This window comes from Lepidochelys kempii, chromosome 7 (genome assembly GCF_965140285.1).
Source record: "Lepidochelys kempii isolate rLepKem1 chromosome 7, rLepKem1.hap1, whole genome shotgun sequence".
Classification (NCBI taxonomy): Eukaryota; Metazoa; Chordata; order Testudines; family Cheloniidae; genus Lepidochelys; species Lepidochelys kempii.
The window spans coordinates 118,275,919-118,294,721 of record NC_136386.1 but is presented as its reverse complement, the minus strand read 5'-3'; the positions used below and the strand labels follow the sequence as shown (position 1 = coordinate 118,294,721).

Below are 18,803 nucleotides of genomic sequence, written 5' to 3'. Positions count from 1 at the left end.
CCGTGAGGAGATTTTTATATACACACAGAGCATGAAAAAATACACATTGTAAGGAGAGTGATCACTTAAGATGAGCTATTACTAGCAGGAGAGTGGGGTGGCGGGAGAGAAAACCTTTTGAAGTGATAATCAAGGTGGGCCATTTCCAGCACATTTCCAGGAGTTAACAAGAACGTTTTCTTGTTAACTCCTGGAAATGTGCTCTTGTTAACTCCTGGAAATGTGCTGGAAATGGCCCACCTTGATTATCCTTGATTTATACCTCCTTTTCTTTTTGCGAATACAGACTAACACGGCTGCTACTCTGAAACCTTTCAAAAAGAGGTGCTTCTCACTCACCCAGAGGTTTTAGGGCTTGGTGCAGTAGAGTTCTCTGGCCGTGTTATGCAGGAGGTCAGACTAGATGATCATAACGGTCCCTTCTGCCTTGAAAAGCTATGAACGTGTAATAGGCTATAGAACATTCTGGCTCTAGGTCATCATTTTGAAGATGGATCCTAGCTGCTAGTGCACCATATGAACAGCTTGGCGGATCTTTTTCAAAGTAAGTAGTCTCAAAATAGTTTCAGCCAGTTTCCTGTTTACCTCTGAGTGGATCCCCAGATCACCACTGGCTGCCATGAATGATGTCACTGCAGGAAGCGAGCGACTGAATGAGCCATGGACTCTGACCTTCCAAGGCCATGTCCAGGTATATTGCTTTGATGTGGAATAAACTTGCACTGCTTGGGTTTCTATTGTGCAGATAAATGGAGGATGCCAGGCTCTGGGGCTGTCAAGCCACCAACTTTTCTTTAAAGGAATGTTACTTTGCCAGCCGGGGGAGGGTCAGGAACATTTCCCCAGAGGATACTGTAATACCATTCAACCACACTCCCTGGGGAGGAAGAATGCTTTCAAATCCTGAATAAGATATTTGATTGAAAATTAGTTGAGTGGTTATTTGGCTGAAAGGGATTTGACAAACAAGATCTACATCTGAGTCTTCAGATGAAAGAAATATTCAGTCGAATTTAATTAGCAAGGGGATTTCACACTGGCTTCCATCCGTCTGCAGGTATCTCAAATGCTCATTAAAATATCTGCACGTTAATAATGATACTCCTCATAAAGTTTGTAAAAATTCACATTTCTAAACAAAAGTGGCTCATGCTCAATATTCCTAAAGCTCTGTTTTTGGAGACATCCAGCAACATGATGGCTGTGCTCGTGCATTTTATTACTCACGTTGGTCTTGACCCGCTCGTTTTAAAATCAAAAAAATTCATGCACTGTGGTTTTATGGTTGGTAAAATGGTGGACAAGAAGGGAGCTGGCCTGGAAATGATTTTTTTTCTGTAAAATCACCATGATCGATTGGTCCATCAGCCCTCACAGAGAGAGAGCACCGATCACTACACGTCATTTGTGTCATTCTAGCCAGTCCTTCAGCCACCCGCTAGCCTGGTCAGTGGCACCAGACACCCGACTGGCAAAGTGCACTGCAGCCCAGAACCTCTGAGTGATCTGCCATCCTCAGCCTCCCAAGTATCTGGTGTTACAGGTTTGCTCCACCGCACCCATCTTCTGTAAAATATTTTAGTGAAAAGGATTTTTTTTTCATTTTCAGGGGAAGATTTTCATGAAACAGTTTGGGATTTCGTAAAAGAAACAAGCTTTCAATCTTACACACAGCCCTTCTTTAGGTCTACAAGGTATGCTATATCTCAAAGGCTAAACATGATGTGGTCTGGTATGTTTGTAGAGGGGAGACCTCCCAGGGTAACCTGCAGTGGGCAGAAAAGTGGTTTGATGATTCCCCATGGGTCAGCTCTTTAACTGATGCTCCAGTGCAGTATTCGAGGGACTCTTTTGCTGAATGTTTTACCTTTTGGATAGTTTGGAGTTATTAAAGATTCCCAGTGCACTTTTGTCATAAGTGGCATGTAAATCGCAGTGTCCTCCTCAAATTATATGCTGCCTGGGTGCCATTGAGTATTATTATTATTATTTAGTATTGTTCCATTTTCCCCACATTCTCCATTGGCTACGACATTCTTCTTTGTACATGGTAAAGACTCAGCTGGTGCATTGGCTTCACTATATTATACCAACCAAGGATCTGGACTAAGCACCTGGCCCATGGAATTTGTAATCTATGCTGAGTAGGACAAAAACATCCTGCTGGAGGAAATACCATCCAGCAAGTCAGATGAAGGAGGGGTTGCTACATTTGTGGCAAAGAGTCCTGTGGCACCTTATAGACTAACAGACGTATTGGAGCATAAGCTTTTGTGGGTGAATACCCACTTCGTCAGATACATTTGTGGGGTTGCCGGTGAAAAGGTGGCTTCCGGGATATTGCGTTTAACTATAGCCCCTCCATGCAACTTCTCTTTCAACATGCTCCAAACAGCAGAGAGCACCAGAGGAGCAGAATACTTCAAAGTTTCAATTACTGAGTGCAGAGACCCAAAGCCAGGTTGTAGCTAATGGAATTGCTCAGGCCTGACACTAGTGCGAGTGAGAACAGAATCTGGCGCACAATCACTGTTATCAGGTAAACGGACCTCATCTTTCAGTCCTGCTGCTGAGTTCAATAAGACAACATTCCCCTACAACACCATCAGATTGTTTCTGCAGCCCATTGATGCCCATGCTTGCATCTTGCCTTTTTAGATCCATGTGCCCTGGGAGAATGGAACCTTTCAATTTTTTTGTAGATATGATGCAAAGCCTCACAAATCTCTCCAGGGCACCTTGTACTAGTCTAAAACTCTTCTTTTAACCATACAGTTCTCTGCCCAGCATGAAAGTACAAAAACATTCAAAGTCGAAGGCTAGTTAAGAGTCTTGTTAATCCCACTGGCAGGTGTCTGGAGACAGCTGGAGAGATTCTTTAATAGGCTTGGTGGTGATGTTATTTCATGTGTCATCTGATAAAATAAGAGCTTTTTTCTAGTGCTCACGTGCTAACTTCTCTGTCACCTCAACTTGTGCATGATTTTCAGGAGCACCGCAGGGAAAACCAGTAATATCTTAAAAGGGAATTTAGTTTCAGAGTCAGAAATATTTGCTATTTGACTCCTTCTGTTCTGCATTTGCTTGTCAGAAGCTGAGCCTTTCTCTTTATTTTGTAAAGGTCTGGAAGAATCTGCCCTGGTACCTTGGCAGGCACAATGTGGAAATGGGAATTTGAAAGGCGAGCCAATATGACTGTGTCTAATTTAGGAACCCGGCACACTGTCAAACAAATCAACAAAATAAGGCTTGTTTTCCTTTGCACGGCCACCCCAATTAAAAAAAAGAATGGCTCGTGAGGGGACAAATGATACAGACAGATAAACAGCTGCATATAGAATAACAGAGTCTAAATACTGACCCCAAATATCCTTCAAATTTTTTGAAGCTTGAAATAGTTCAGTAATTAAGAAAAAATATAGGATTGCTTATTTAATTAACTGCAGTGGGATAATACCAATGCAAAACTGGTGTAAGCAAGATCAGAATCTGGTTTAAAATACAGAGGATTTTCCATTCGGTGTCCTTAAACCTGGTTCTACGGAATTACCTGTTATGGGTAGTACTTGCAGAGTTCTTGTAACAAGTATTAACCTTTCATTTCCTTTCATCACAGTGACCATGGCTGTTTCCCAGAACAAAAGAACTATTCTTTAAAAACCTCTTGTATGTGCTGGGTCATATCATGGGCTTAAAACCACCATAAAGGAAGTGACTGCTTCTGTGTTATTGGATAGTCATTGTGGTCAACTGAGAGCTGTGGGTTAAGTCTCAGGTTACTCATGGAAATTAAAAGGAATGGCCATGTAATCAGAAAAAGCTAAAAGTATGAGTTTCTGATTGGCCCCATTAACACTCAAACATAAGAACAGCCATACTGGGTCAGACCAAAGGTCCATCTAGTCCGGGATCCTGTCTTCCAACAGTGGCCAGTGCCAGGTGCCCCAGAGGGAATGAACAGAACAGGTAATCATCAAGTGATCGATCCCCTGTCGACCATTCCCAGCTTCTGGCAAACAGAGGCTAGGGACACCATCCCTACCCATCCTGGCTAATAGCCATTGATGGACCTATCCTCCATGAATTTATCTACTTCTTTTTTGAACCCTGTTATAGTCTCAGCCTTCACAACCTCCTCTGACTAGGAGTTCCACAGGTTGACTGTGTGTTGTGTGAAAAATAGTTCCTTTTGTTTATTTTAAATCTGCTGCCTATTATTTTCATTTGGTGGCCCCTAACACAAAGTAAATAGCACTTCCTTATTTACTTTCTCCACACCAGACTTGATTTTATAACATCACCTTCTCAAGTAAGCATGACATTAGTACATGGAATATGTCTTCAGAGCCCCACGCATCAACATTGTATCAGGGAAGAATGCTCATTTTAGCCTGTTTGATGGGTTGGTGTGCAACTTACACAGGCCTCCATCATGGCCAAGTCAATGCTTAAAAGGTCACGCTGGGCCTATTTCTGATCTACCCCAGTGTAAATGTGGAGTAATTCTATTGCTTAAGTAGAGTTATTCCATTTTAATACCAGTGAAAGTTAGATTTGAAACTGGCCCATGATATGTACATATGAGAGACACAACTCTGTTACAAGAACAATAAGGCTGCAAAGTCAAGCACTGAATAGTTAGGAAATGCCAGAATTAAGGTTGCCTATGCAGCTTAATTCATCCCCTTTGTGTGTATGGATTATAATACAGTCTTTAATTATATTATCTTATTCTATTTTTCTCTCTGTCCTTCTATGCTCCTATTCATCCCCTGGCTCCTGTCCCCCTTTGCTGCCCTCCCCTCCCCATTTCATAATTGCAACTGCAGTAGTATCATTGAGCACACAAGAGATGCTGGCTGCCAGGAAGAGTAATTGAAGGGAAAGTCCAGGCCAGCCTCTGCAGTCCCCGAATGGCGAGTGCTTGGTTACTTTTTCGGACTGGGACATGCACAATCTAGTCAGCATTTCAGAGTTGTGGGGAGATGGAGCATGTTCAGTGCAGATGGAATGTCTGGAGAATTTAGCGGCTAACCAAGACTTTACAGAGCATGTGTGAACAATAAGTTTTTGGAGGATTGGCCAAATTTGAGTGAATGTTCACAGGCGTAGTAAAAGGTGCATCCCTGACACCAGGGTATCCCTCCTACCAAATCTCTAGTCTTTGCTCCAAAGAACGGAAGCACTAGATCTTCTAAACAAATCGAATGTAAGATTATTTTTTTAACATTAGCTATTTCCCCCCAATCTTATTCTTAGAAGTGGCTGAATCCTTTTTCCCCTGAAATTTTAAGAAATTTTCAGCCTGAGGCAGGTATCTGGCATTGGAAATTTCAGCCCAAACAATTAAAATTGGGAAAGTTATGAGCAACTGTAAACAGGGTCTTATAATGGGAAGTGTCAGGTAACCTTACAAACAGGTGCTAATATCTGCCTTGCCTATAATTATAGAAATGGCTCAGAAATACAGGCTGTGTGGAGTTTTGTACTCAGAGCAGGGATTTTTCATTTCCCCTAAAATGACAGCACTTCCTGAGTACAATATTTTTTTTTTGAGAATTTACCAGTAATTCCCTTAAATCAGCTAAATAGTTTAGAAATTAAAATGAATTTTAAATGGATCTGTTAAATGAATTTTTTTCTTTTTGTCCCAATTCATTTTAGTAATGGAATAAAGCAGACCTTGTGCAATAGCTACATTTTGTGAGTTTGAGGATTTGGGGGAGTAGTTTTTAGGATTAATGGTCAAATAGTATGCTTCAATAATAAATTTCCCTTGTAGCAGGGACTGACAAATAATGTTCTATAAAGAATTCAGCAAAAAAGTGCCCTTTTTCAAAATGGCTGCCATGTTCCATCATTCTCAGTGAGAGAGAGGCTCTCGGGAGTTGGGAATTAACTCCTTGGAAAACCCCATCTTTACTCTCTTGATACCCCAGTTCCCCTTCTATAAACTGGCGATGACAATACTTTCTCCCACACTTTGTCTTGTTTCTTAAGGAGACGATTTTCAAAGCCACAAATGGCAGTTAGGCACCTATCGACTGCTGTGTCTTTGAAATTTTCCCCCTTAAATTGTAAACTCTTTGAAACATGGACTGGCTCCTATAATATATTTGTATAATACTTAGCATGAAGGGGCGCTGATCTACTGGAATGTAAATAACAGTAATGTTCTGTCCGCACTGTGAATCACTTTTAACTCTTCAGCTTATAATGGGTATAGAACAGTAGTTCTCAACCTCTCCAGACTATTGTACCCCTTTCAGGAGTCTGATTTGTCTTGCGTACCCCCAAGTTTCACTTCACTTAAAAACTACTTGCTTGCAAAAGCAGACCTAAAAATACAAAAGTGTCACAGTGCATTATTACTGCCAAATTGCTGACTTTCTCACTGTTACCATATAATTCTAAAATAAATCAACTGGAATATAATATCGAACTTACATTTCACTGTATAGTATATAGAGCAGTATAAACAAGTCATTGTCTGTATGAAATTTTAGTTTGCACTGACTTAGCTAGTGCTTTTTTCTGTAGCCTCTTGTAAAACTAGGCAAATATCTAGATGAACTGATGTACCCCTTGGAAGATCTCTGCATATCCCCAAGGGTATGCGTACCCCGGGTTGAGAACCCCTGGTATACAGGAATTCCTCCTCACCCAACAGCCACTGTTTATCCCAGTTCAAGGAGTAAATATAAGTTATTTCTGGGGATGGCTCAACCCTTCTTTGTGTCTTTTCAAATGAAGTCAAAGGTAATTTCTCTTTAGTTCTGTGATCCCTATAACAGGGTTTAAAGAAGGATTCTTGTTTCATCTTTATAGGATAACATGACTCTGTTCTTTGAGCAAGTGCCTTCCCCAGACAGACATGCACGCACAATTCACCTCACCTCATCTTGTCTGAAGATTTGTGACTCTGGGGGTATTTAAGTGCAGCCTTCTGGAAAAAAGAAAAAGAAAAGCGGGGGGAGGTGGAAAAAGGGTGGCTGCAAAGGAAAGCCTGCAACAGGCTGTCCAGATATGATAGTTCTAATCAATTCCTGCTTTTCATATGAAGAATTAGTGAGCAGTACCTGAGTTTTTGGGTATATACAGGCCCATGCCTATAGAGAAGTCTGGTCCCAGATATGAAAGCTCCCCTGAAATTATGCAACACAATTTGCATTATACAGTTGGGGATGGGAGTCAGAGAGTTGGCTGAAATATTTCATAACTCAAAGTTTGCGTGCTCCCTTAAATAAGTGCTGGCAAAGTACGTGTGGACTTTCACACCCATTTCATGACCAAAGTCTTTGGTCTCATGGGTGTGTTGTCCCTTGGAGCCGGAGCCTGCAAGGTGCCGAGCTCTTTCTGAAGTGAGCTGAAAGATGCCTGCACAACCCAAAGCCCATTGATGCCAATTCTTTCCGCAGATTTCAGTGGGCTTTGGATCGGGTGCTCAGTAGGGCCAAGCGCAGTCCACGCAGCCTCTTTGTGTTTCGGCACACGTGTGTGTACGTGTGCGTGCACTCCCCCACACCCTGTCCACATGGGTTAATCTTCAGATTTCATCCAGGCTGGATTTATACCAGACTGCCAAGTGATCTAGGTAGAGCTAGAAGGCCAGTTCCGCCCAGACGGAGTACAGCATATTGTGGTGTGCTTTCTGCCACAAGATGTAGGGGGCCATAACTGAGATTGGTGTCCTGCTGCCTCCTCCAAGACTGTAGACCCCCTGCTTGCTCAACAAGACTCCGATAAGCACCCTCAAGGCCTGTTGGGGATGAGATCTCTCTGACTCAGGCCCTGACATTGACTTTCTACTGCCATGGCAGCTGAGAGCTTCAGTGCGTGAATCCTGCTTGACTTTCTGCCATAAACCTATAGAGACATGGGCCATTCCCACTGCACGGGGCGGACACTTCCTAGTAACAGATGTAAGAACAGGGGGGTCTGGTGCTCCTTTGTGCGCAGGCCCTTTTATGCTGTTGTGGCAGTGCAAAGGGGCCCTAACGTGGGCAGATATGGTGCCCTGAGAGGGCTTTCCTGGCAGGCACAGAGTTGGTACATGGGCTGTAGGCTAGTCCTGTTCTTAGCCTAGGGATCAGTTTGGTGCAGCGTCAGATGTGGCCAGAACGCACTGTGCTTTTGCTCTGCTCTGCTCGGCAGGGCTCATAGAAGAGCATAAATTAGAGTCACCCTGAGGTTGCTCTAACATACACCAGGGGAAGGCAGACAAGCCCCTACATGGCCCTAAAACACAGAGCACCCCTCCCCTCCGTCCTTCATCTCAGTGCACAAACTGAGGGGGCCGAGAATCAAGCCCACTATCTTTACAGGCAGGCTTGCAGACAGCTGGACAGTTGCCAGGGCATAACATTGAAAATCTTATCTGCATCCCCTGGTTGTATCTGCATGCTCCACGGGCTGAATCCAGGCTCTTCCCATCACAGCACCTCCTCCCTGTTAAAGTAGGGTGACCAGATGTCCTGATTTTGTAGGGACAGTCCCAATATTTGGAGCTTTGTCTTAGATAGGCGCCTATTGTCCCCCCACCCCCTGTCCCAATTTTTCACACTTGCTGTCTGGTCACCCTATGTGAAGGGCCAGTCTGGAGGTGAGAATGGAGGAGGGATAGGGCTTTAGTCTTGTAGGAGTTGGGCTGTTTGTGGGGACCTGCAGGTGCTGGTGTTTCTGCCCTATTAAACCTTCCCTAAAATCTAATATATGGACGAGGAATTATTGTTCATTAGGTTGGCCCTTAAATGGCAGTAGCTGCATTTCCCACTTCCCTTCATTCAGGGAACCAAAGGTAGGCAGACTGTTCGAGTGGATACCTGGCCTAGGACTCAAACAGACCTGGGTTCAAGGCTTAGCTCACCCAGAGATTTCATGTGTGACTTTGGGTCACTCCCTTAATGTAAGCTGGGCCTTAGTTCCTATCCATAAAATGGGACGAATCCTCCCCTACCCGCGAGGGAAAGCTTTGTAGGAATAAAAGTCCCATTAATGAATGTAAGGTGATGAAGGCTAACAAAGTGCCTAGGGTGAGCTGCACTGCTGTAGCCCGTCTGGTAAAGACTCACTATGCTGGTGGGAGGGTGTCTCCTGTCCAGATAGCGCCGGTGTGGACAGCACAAAACTTGCGTCCTTCAGGCTTTTTTTCACACCCCCGAGCCACGTAAATTAGATCAACGTAAGCAGCAGTATAGACCTGCCCCCGAGGTAGCGCATCAGGGCGTAATCAGAATCTTTCCGAAGCAGGTGTGCTGGAGTCCACGGAGCCGAACGAAACCTGGGGCAGCTCAGGCTCCTCTGCCCTGCATCACCATGATGTTTGCTTTCCTAACAGTGAATAGTGCTTTTTAACAAATGTGTTCTCAGTGCCTTGCATCAAAGCAGCATCCCACAGCTCTTTACGAACGCTTGCTCGCTCAGCCTGCAGCATTAACAGTCTACCCATCTCGCAAGAAGGGCAGATTTCAGTGTCATTCAACGCAATGCATTCTGAAAGGAAGGGAATGTCCTGGAGGCCAGGTTCAGATCGCTCTCCCCTCTGATACACAAATGCGAATCCATTGATGCAAACACCTCAGTGATTCAGGAGCCAAATTAGCGCTCAACGTTACTCAAAAGAGCCACAGTCGTGCGAAAGCATTGCTTGTTACTATCATGCTATATATTTTATAGATAGGATTCTCACAGCAAATAAGTGAATGACTTAATCAATTAATTTATCAACTTGCACTAATAACATCATACAAGCAACCTGATTGGTTAATAATTAAATCACACAGGGTTTTAATAGCATGGGCTGCAAAGAGCCACAGGTGACAGAGTGAAGAGCTATTTGCGGCTCGCAAGCCTCTGCTCTAAGCCACTTGTTTAGGTATTGGCAAAACGCCTTGCAGGCGGGTATGTGTGGCAAACTAGAACTCACTTTGCCACTGCTGAAATGCAGCAACCTCTGGGCTGGAACATACACATTCTGTAACCACCCTGGTGCGGCATCTCATCTGAACTGCGCTTCTTCCAGGTAGACGCCTTTGCAGATTGTATCCGTCCTCAGAAGGCTCTTTCGCGCCAAGGCGCGGATAAAGGCAGACCAAATTGCTGGCAGCCTGTGTGCTGTCGGTTGTCGCTCTCCTTCTGAAACATGACAGTAGTTATTGCCTATGAGAGGAGGCGCTGGGAGGTGAGGGTCACCCCCGAGCTTGCTGGCCCAAACCATGTGTCAAGCATATGGCTGCACACAAGGCCTCAGAAGAATTAGGGCCTCAAAGGAGAAATAAAGCGCAAGGTGGCCAGATAGAACCAGTGTCCAGTGCTTTGTTTGGAGCGTTCGGGGCTGCTCTAGGCAATGCAGCTGTATATTGTCCCTTACTGAAGAACAGGGATCTCCTGTTACTTGGAGTTTGGATCGATGCCTGGTGTCGCTGTCCGGGCTCTCCCTGCCTGAAAGCAGAAAGGGATGAGCCAGCACAACTGCTGCTGCTGCATAAAGGAACGCTGTTGTCCGCTATCCCCAAAGCAAGGAGAGAGCTCACAGCCAGGGCGCCTCTTCATTCCAGCGGGGTCAGACTCAGCACCCTCCCCTGCCTGTAGATCAGAACGTTGGGCGCCGGTGTTTTGGTTCAGTGCCACCTCAAATATTAGCATGAGAAAGAGCTAAGAACAGGGAACCTCGTGGCTAAGTACCCAGATACTGCTGAAGATGCAGTAAGTAGGATATAAGTTTCAAAATCACTTTGATTTAGGATTCCAAGCCTCCAAAGTGAGTTAGAAACCTAAGACATTTTTGACTTTGAGCCTTAGGGCATGGTTTTGTTTTTGTATTTTAAAGGTGTCTAGGGACCTAAAGCTGCAGCTAGCTGCCCATAGGATTGTCAACAGCATCTGTGTAGCTAGGTATCTGCATACTTAGGTGCCAAGATACCGTTAATAATTTGGCCCTTAGGCATCTAATCACATAGTTGGGTTTTGTAACTGTTACCTGTAATCTTGCTGTACCGCTGTTCCCAGGCTCTAAAAGGGGGCTAATAATTGCTTTCATCCCATTTGTTTTGTCTAGTAAGATGGCATGCTCATTGGGACAGGGACTGTCTCGTACTAGGTTATTGTGTAGGATGACCAGACAGGAAATGTGAAAAATCGGGACAAGGGGTGAGGGGTAATAGGAGCCTATATAAGAAAAAGACCCAAAAATCGGGACTGTCCCTAAAAAGTTGGGACATCTGGTCACCCTATTAACGTGGCACGCCTAGCACAGTGGAGCCCAGCTCTCTGTTGGGGCCTATAGCCTCTACCACAATACAGCTAAAGTTTTAAATTCTAGCAATGCGAACACTTGACTTAAATCATTCCTCTAGGTCCTGCTTTCAGGATGCTGAAACGTAACAGGTAACTGCGTTGTCCCAACAGAAAAGGAAACACTCGCGTTAGTGGCAGCCGTGTTAGTCTGTATCAGCAAAAACGACGAGGAGTCCTTGTGGCACCTTACAGACTAACAAATTTATTTGGGCATAAGCTTCCCTGGGCTAGAACCCACGTCATCAAAGCATCATGTGAAATATTTCACAACACTTGTGGGCTTGCTGTGTGCTAACACTTTGATCTTATCAAGCAGAAAACAATTTGATGTCAGTCTTTTTTCTTATGAGTATCGGGGCAGGATTTGTCCCAGCACTCTAATCTCAAGGTATCTATTGTAACTGAAGTGTTATCTATTCACATACTTTGTTGTTCCGTTTCATAAGGCCAGGCAGTGACAGCATCTCATTAGCTGAAGGGAAACCATTGTTTGTGTGTGTTTGTTTTACACCGTTTAGCATGTGGTTTACAACAGTAGGTAATGTTCTAAACACCAAATGGCATGAGAGATACTAATAATGAAGGGATAATATTCCACCCATTCACTTAGAGACAGCCGCACACTGATTAAAATGCTAATTGCTAGTTATGATCTATGGGTAGCAGCATGACTGCAACTGTCAGCAATTCTCGGTATGTGAATTGAGAGGTTTGTTTGGGGGTCACTGGAAGTTCTTGCCTCACATCCCCAAAATATTTAAGCAAGTACTTAAGACTATTCCTGTCCAGCAAAGCAATTAAGTAAATTAGACGTAGGCATAGACAAAGTTAAGCGAGTGTGTAATTCCCAGATCCTCAAAGGTATTTAGGTGCCTAACTCCCATAGATGTAATTGATTTCACTAGGTGTTAAGTGCCTAAAAAGTGCTTTATTCACTAGGGATGAAGAGGCTGAATTAAGGGCCCCTGCATAGTCATTGTATCCAACCCAATCCCCATAGGACTCTGGGAGTTTGGAAGGCTGAAGACCATACTTAGAAAATACGTCCTCCTACTGTTTAACTGCATCTTTCCCTCCCTGCTTTTTTCTACCTACGACTATTTATTTCCCTCATTCCCATTAGACACAATGATGTCCTCATACGGTCAAAGAATTCTGAATGATGATTATTTGTACGGCTGCAGCCTCTAGGAGCCCCATTCCTGGACCGGGACCTCTTTGCGGTAGCCACCGTGCAAACACAGAACAGAAAGACGGTCCCTGTGCCGAAGCGATTACAGAGTAGAAAGAGCTGACAGTGTATTTTAAGAGACTTTCCAAGCCCTGGGCTTGATCCTGTTGCCCCTATTCAGCCAAAACATCTGTCCATTTAGGTGTCAGATCACGCTCGATCTAGGCACACAAGAATCACGTTGTCCAGTGCTATGTCGGGGGCGTGTACAGCAGCTGTTTAATAGCTCGGCAACATTCAACAGAAGTTCAGTAGAGGAAGGACACTGTGGCCAATTGAACCTGGATTTTTTTTGGTACGGCAGAATGTAATTTGCCAAATAGCAATTTGTCTAGGAAGTGAAACACCCCTCTAATAAGTACATTTATATCAAATTGTTGTTAATTTAAGTGTGCCCCCTGGGCGGGTCATTGGCAGCGGGGATAAAACCTGAGCCATTTTGGATGTCCAATCTAACCCTCTGCTTTCTGAGCTAAAAGGCCCAGCTTTCTCCGCACAAAGGCTGGACAAACTCCTGTAGTTCTGTGGCCCAGCCACTAGGGCGGGACAGCCAGCCAGACTAAGCATGGGCTACCAGAGGAAGGAGGATCTAGTGGCTACATCAGAGACTGGCAATTAACTTCTTGTGCCTCAGGCAGGATTCGGTGCCTGATGTAGCCACTGACTTCCTTGGTGATCTGGCAGACAGCTCAACCTAGCTGTGCCTCGGGTTTTTCATATTTAAAATGGGGACAATCGCAAGCCACTTACCTTTCAGGCATATTGCAAGTCTTAATTGATTAATTTTTGTAAATTGCTTTGAGATCCTCCCCGTGTAAGATGCTTCTATTGTTGTAAGCCAGCGTGGTTGGGGAGAGGGCATTGGGATGGGCCTCAAGAGACCTATTCACAGCTCTGCCACTGGCCTACTTAGAGATCTTGGGCAGATTACTTCACCTCTGTGTGCCTCAGTTTCTCTGCCAAAAGGGGATAATTGTGCTTGTCTGACTTGTAAAGTGCTTTGCCATCTATGGATGACAAGTGCTAAGAGCTAGGAAGAGGTGGTGTCACGGGAGGGGGGCAGGGGGAGGTTTTTTAGCAAAATACAGCCCTCCCTTGCGACGGGGCCTGTGAGTTAAATGAGCAACAAACACACACACACAGTCCTTTTGAGACAATCTGTTTAATAAATATGACTGTAAAAGCAAGAAACAATAGCAATTGTACAGAACACTACATTATCTTTAACCAAGAGAAAAATACATCAAAAAAGTCCTTTTAAAATCAGCAGTAGTTCCCATACTATAAGAAAACTTTTTAAGTGGCTGCTTATAAAAATAAGTTGGCTAATGCCAGACTTCAAGGGCCAGTTAGAATCCTGGGGGCTATTATACAGTGACTGCAAAAAAAAACCTTTCCCACCTTGCTTAAAGCAGTAGTTGCAACTACAATAGTGAGTTGATGTCAAAGCCTGTGGCCAGTGGAATCCTGTAGCTCCACAGAAAGGATAAAAAGGCAGCGAGGGCGCCCGGTGGGTGAGGGTGGGATTGACCTTTTCCCTGTTGGCATCCCCTTTTTTTCAGAGCCATGGACCGTTCCTGACGTTTGCTCCCTGGTGCGTGCTGTATCTGCATTCCCGTCCCTCCCGGGGCTGTTCTGAGGGCTGTGCCTTTGGATAATTTGGATTTCAGCAGACTTTGAACCCAGCCCCCCCCATGGGTCTGAGGCGGCACTGGTCTCTCATAGGGAACACGAGGGGCCCAATCCTGAAACCTTTATTTGGGCTGAGCAGATGTGGCAGGGTTTTACAGTCTAGACGCTAAAAGTCCCTGCTGGAAGTGGTGAGCAGACATACTGTGGCCAGCCAATTACCTTACACAGGGCCAAGAGCCAGGCTAAAGGACATATATAACTTGGGTGTTAAGGGCATGGAAATATAGTTGGAATGTGCTTGATCTAGCTACATGCTGTAGCGTGAGGAACTGCCGCCGGGCCCTTGGGTGTACTGGATATGCTGGTAGGCCACGCACTCAGACATACAGCAGTGAGTCACCTGAGGAAGGAGAGGGACCGGACAGGTTGTCAGGGGGTTGAGGCTGGGGTGGAGGATGTGCTATGGGCAGGAGCCAAGCCCTTGACCCAGAAGCAGGAAATTCACGCTGCTGAGCGGCCGGGTGTGCGGGTGGGGGTCTGAATCCACTTTTGCTGTGCAGTCATTTAGACCATGCAAAGTGGGCATGAAACCATTACCAGGGTGATCGGGCAGCATTTTACCCCCACTCTGCACTGGTTTAAATGACTGCACACATGATGGAGAATGAAATTCAGGAGGGGTAGTGGGAGGCAGCTGGGGTCAGGATATTTGCAGGGCAGGACTGCAGGCAGTAGCTTATACCGCATTGTGCCATGCCGTGAGATTGGGTGGCCTGCATGGCGGGGGAGGTGCCTCTGGATCATGCCACTTGGGCAGGTGCCTCAGTGTGAATGGGCTAAACAGTCTTTTTTAAAAAAGCATCTGGCATTGCAGCTTAGGGGCTGATTTCCTGGCTTCGCTGCAGGGAGCTACGAGCCGTCACAAGCGGCAGAATGAAGGATGGAGAAGGTGAAGGTATGAACGAAGGCAAAAACCAAACCAGCCCAGAAACATTGCCGTGTCTACTCCTGTGTATTTCTGCGTGGCTCGTGAAAGTTGGCTGGGGGTAGCTACCTCACCCACAGCCTGCAGTGCTAAAGAAGTAGTTAAATCTAAAGCCAAATACCCTTATTCCCTCACCACCTTCCCACCCCTGACCCCTCAAAAAGACCCCATGCACATTGCTGGCCACTATCATTATGAACTTTCTACAAATAAGAGATTGATCAGAAAAGAGAGGAAAGTGAGCTGTGGGGAAGGGGAAGGGCTATGAGGGCAACAGGTCATTTCCTTTCCCCCTATTAAAATAGAGCACCTGTACACTGCAATTCCAACCACAGTCTGGGTATAATGTCCACATGCACAGGATTAAAGCTAAAAACCTTTTGTCGTCTGAAGAATTAAAAAGTCCAAATGCAGTGAGTTTTTCTTTTATATATATCTATATATATATATCTATATCTATATACACATGTTCTGGTGTCCTTGGTTCAAACATTTACATAGGTAGGGATTTCTTTTGTGCTTTGAGCCTCAGCAGCTATGGACATACTTCCTGTGGCAAAGAACAAGAAAAACAAAAGCAAGAGTTAGCTGAATAACACAAGTGTTTCCAGAGAATGAAAGATTTTACGGCGTCTCGCCATTTGGTGTGAGGGTTTATTTGGTCCAGCCTGACATCATCTGCCCCGAAATGTTCTCTTGCCACTTAAGAAGGTTGAATGGAACGTCTTGTTCTTCCTTCTACAAAGGTGATTCACCCACGTTGAAAAGAAGTGATGGAGGGAAGGGAGGATGCGAGAAACTGTTTCTACGAGATAATGTAGAGCACTGACTCATGTACTGGCATCTGATATGAAAAGGTGTCGGAGACTTGACAACCCACTGTATGATTTGCCTTTGCAAAAGAAGGGTTTGCTGCGATAAGTAGCTACTGTGCTCTAGGCTATGGAGGCGTGCGTGGGACCCAACGCCCCACGCCTTTGGATTTCCTAAAGGCACAGGGCACGAATGTTAGTCTCTGCTTGCAGAGGGGAAAAAACTGCTTCAAAACAAACCCCACACTGACAAGAAACATCCCACTGTGTCTATTGCTTGGTTTCCCTGAAGGAAAATGCCCTGAAAAAAAATGCTGAACTCCAGAAAGACCTGGGGTTATCACACAGGACAAGAAAGGGTGAAAATGAGATTCGCAAGGGGCGCCACCCTGCATTAGGCACCCATGCTCCCTATATGCTTGAGGAGACAGGTGCCTAAGAATGGGCTTCACAAAAGCCAGCGCCCGCTGAGCCTCCCAAGCTAGCCAATAAGAAATGCTGAGGAGAGGGGTGTGACCTAAACTTGCCCTTCAAGGGGACTTGTGCATCTAATTCAAGGCCGGACGGAGGCACCAATCGCAGCCATGAGCCCTCTCCTGGAGTTAGGTGCCTATGGCAGATTCGTCCTTTTTCAAGAAAAACCGAGGAGGCTCTGCCCCTGTAGGGGCTCTAGCCCAGTGATTAGGATGTGGGAGAGTCAGGTTTAGTTTCCCCCCTTCTGCCTGATGTGGAGCTGGGGTCTCCCACCTCTCTGGAGAGCACCCTCGCCCTCTGGAGATGGGGGTATTCTGGGGAAAGGTGCTCTCAGTCTCTCCTGCTGGAGCTGTCTGGGGCTAGGGCATTGTGGTGGAAGACCCAAGTTCAAATGGGAGGGATGGGAGGAACTGAACACGAGTCACTCACATGAGGACTGCTCTAACCACTAGGCTAAACGTTATGGGGGAAGGGTCGCACCACCACCTCCTCCAGCCATTTTGTGTGGGTTTAGGCATGCTCAGAGCACATCTACTGGATTGGGCCTCAAAGGCAAGACAGGCGGGGGGAAACGCCGTGCCTGCGAATCCTGCTGGGGCTGAGGAGTGAGTTAGCCTCTGAGCTGGGTCAGGACTTTGGCCACAGAGAATGAGGTGCCTGAGAGACTTTTAATGGCAGACACGTAGGTGCTTTAGGAGCCTGCCGGGCTAGGCAGCAGTTGAGCACAGTAGTTTCGTGAATGCCAGTGGCAGTTGGGTGGCCACTGCTGCCTTCCCAGCATACCAGCCATTCCAGCACTTCATAATGTGGGCTCTTCAAAAGGGCATCCCCCGTCCGATACCGGCCAAAACCACGTCCGGTTTTATCTCATTTTATCCGGTTGTTTGGGGGGAACAAACTAAGAAGAGGACAGTCGGTTTAAAACCAGGAGAAAGGGCCTGCCTATACCTAAGTCTCCCTTGTGAATCCCACCCTATGAATCTTTGTGCTTTATGGTCCCCTCACACACAACTCTAAACCTATTCCTGTCACCAGAGCGCTCCAATCTGGCTGGCTTGTTCTTCTCGCTGACAGGATTTTCGGGTGTGTCTCCACCGCAGCTGGGTGGTGAGAGGCCCAGCTGGGTCGACAGCCTTGCTTTCGCTCTGCTCCTGCTAGCGTGCTAAAAATAGCCGTGCGGCTACCGTGCCACTGGAAAGGGCTCAGGCTAGCTGCTCGAATCCAAGTCCACCTGATCCCTTGGGTTTGAGCTCGAGTGGCTAGCGTGAGCTGCTGCCTGTGTCACAGCGACCACGCTGCGATTTCTTAGCATGCTGGCTCGAGCAGGCTGCCGACCCGGGCTGGGAGGCGCACCTCCTGGGGGGTAGTGTAGACATACCTAGAGGGGCTTATTGGGTTGTTTCTTTAGGATCATGTATTAATCCTTCCCCAGTAACCCCACGGACCTCCACAGGGTTCCACAAAGTCTCAGGCAGGGCAATATTTAAAATGCATCTGTGGTGCATTAGTCATACAGCAGCCAACAGCTCAGGCTGGAACCGGGAAAGTACCACTGCAAAATTCTGACTTACGTAAGAGACACAAGCTGCTCTAGCTAACCCTAGTAACGCTGTATGGCTACATCCCCAGCTCACCTGTAGAGGAAACGCATAGTTGGCTTGTTGCTGCCTGTCCTTTTCCTTGATCCGGGGCAGGGGGGGGGGGGATCAAACTGGCCCCCAGCACAAGACAGAGCAGCCTGGGTGCTGCCCTGAATCGAGCCAGCTCCCAGGTCACTCCACTGGCCAGAATAACATTCCCTCTCCCCTTAATCTCTGTGCGGTGGCCCCTATGCGAGGCCTTCTCCAAATGAAGGTTCCCATTCATGAGGGGACTGCTCAGTTGGTGCCTCAGGTCAGTTTTAAATTCCCTTTGGGCCACTGGAGCAGCTGTACTCTGTCTGTTAAAACATAACTCGTCTCTGCTCAAGGCCAGGCAGCTAAAAATGGATGCTCCCCTAAAACTGGGGCCCATTCTCTAGCCCTTAGTCACAAGAGTCATTCTTAGTCATGCAAGGAGTCTCAGGGACCTCAGTGGGTCTACGCCTTAGGCCAAGGATTGCAGGAGTGTCACTTTACAAGCTACATGCAACACTGCTCCAAATATCTGTAGACACATGTCTCTCTCCTGCCCCCGTGTACTGGAAAAAGGGGACCTCTTTTTATGCATTCAATCTAGTGCTTGCCCCAGAATTACACAGGTGCCAGAAACGAGATGACATTTCTCTGACAGCACGTTAGTGATGACACGATTACAGAGTTTTTCGGGAGGAGAGAGGACTACACAGAAAACTACATGGGCAAAGACTCAGGTTGTTAAATTTCTTTTTCATCAT

The 18,803-nt window shown here is 46.1% G+C and overlaps 1 protein-coding gene across 1 annotated transcript in view; it reads right to left on the bottom strand.

Moving 5' to 3' along the window:
• Positions 1-13,708: 13,708 nt before the first annotated feature.
• SORCS1 (sortilin related VPS10 domain containing receptor 1) overlaps positions 13,709-18,803 on the bottom strand; it is a 424,272-nt gene continuing 419,177 nt past the window's right edge. Inside the window, exon 27 of the mRNA XM_073354427.2 lies at positions 13,709-15,693. Within this exon, the coding sequence (XP_073210528.1) occupies positions 15,629-15,693 (65 nt within the window). The 3' untranslated portion in view covers positions 13,709-15,628. The remainder of the gene's footprint in view (positions 15,694-18,803) is intronic.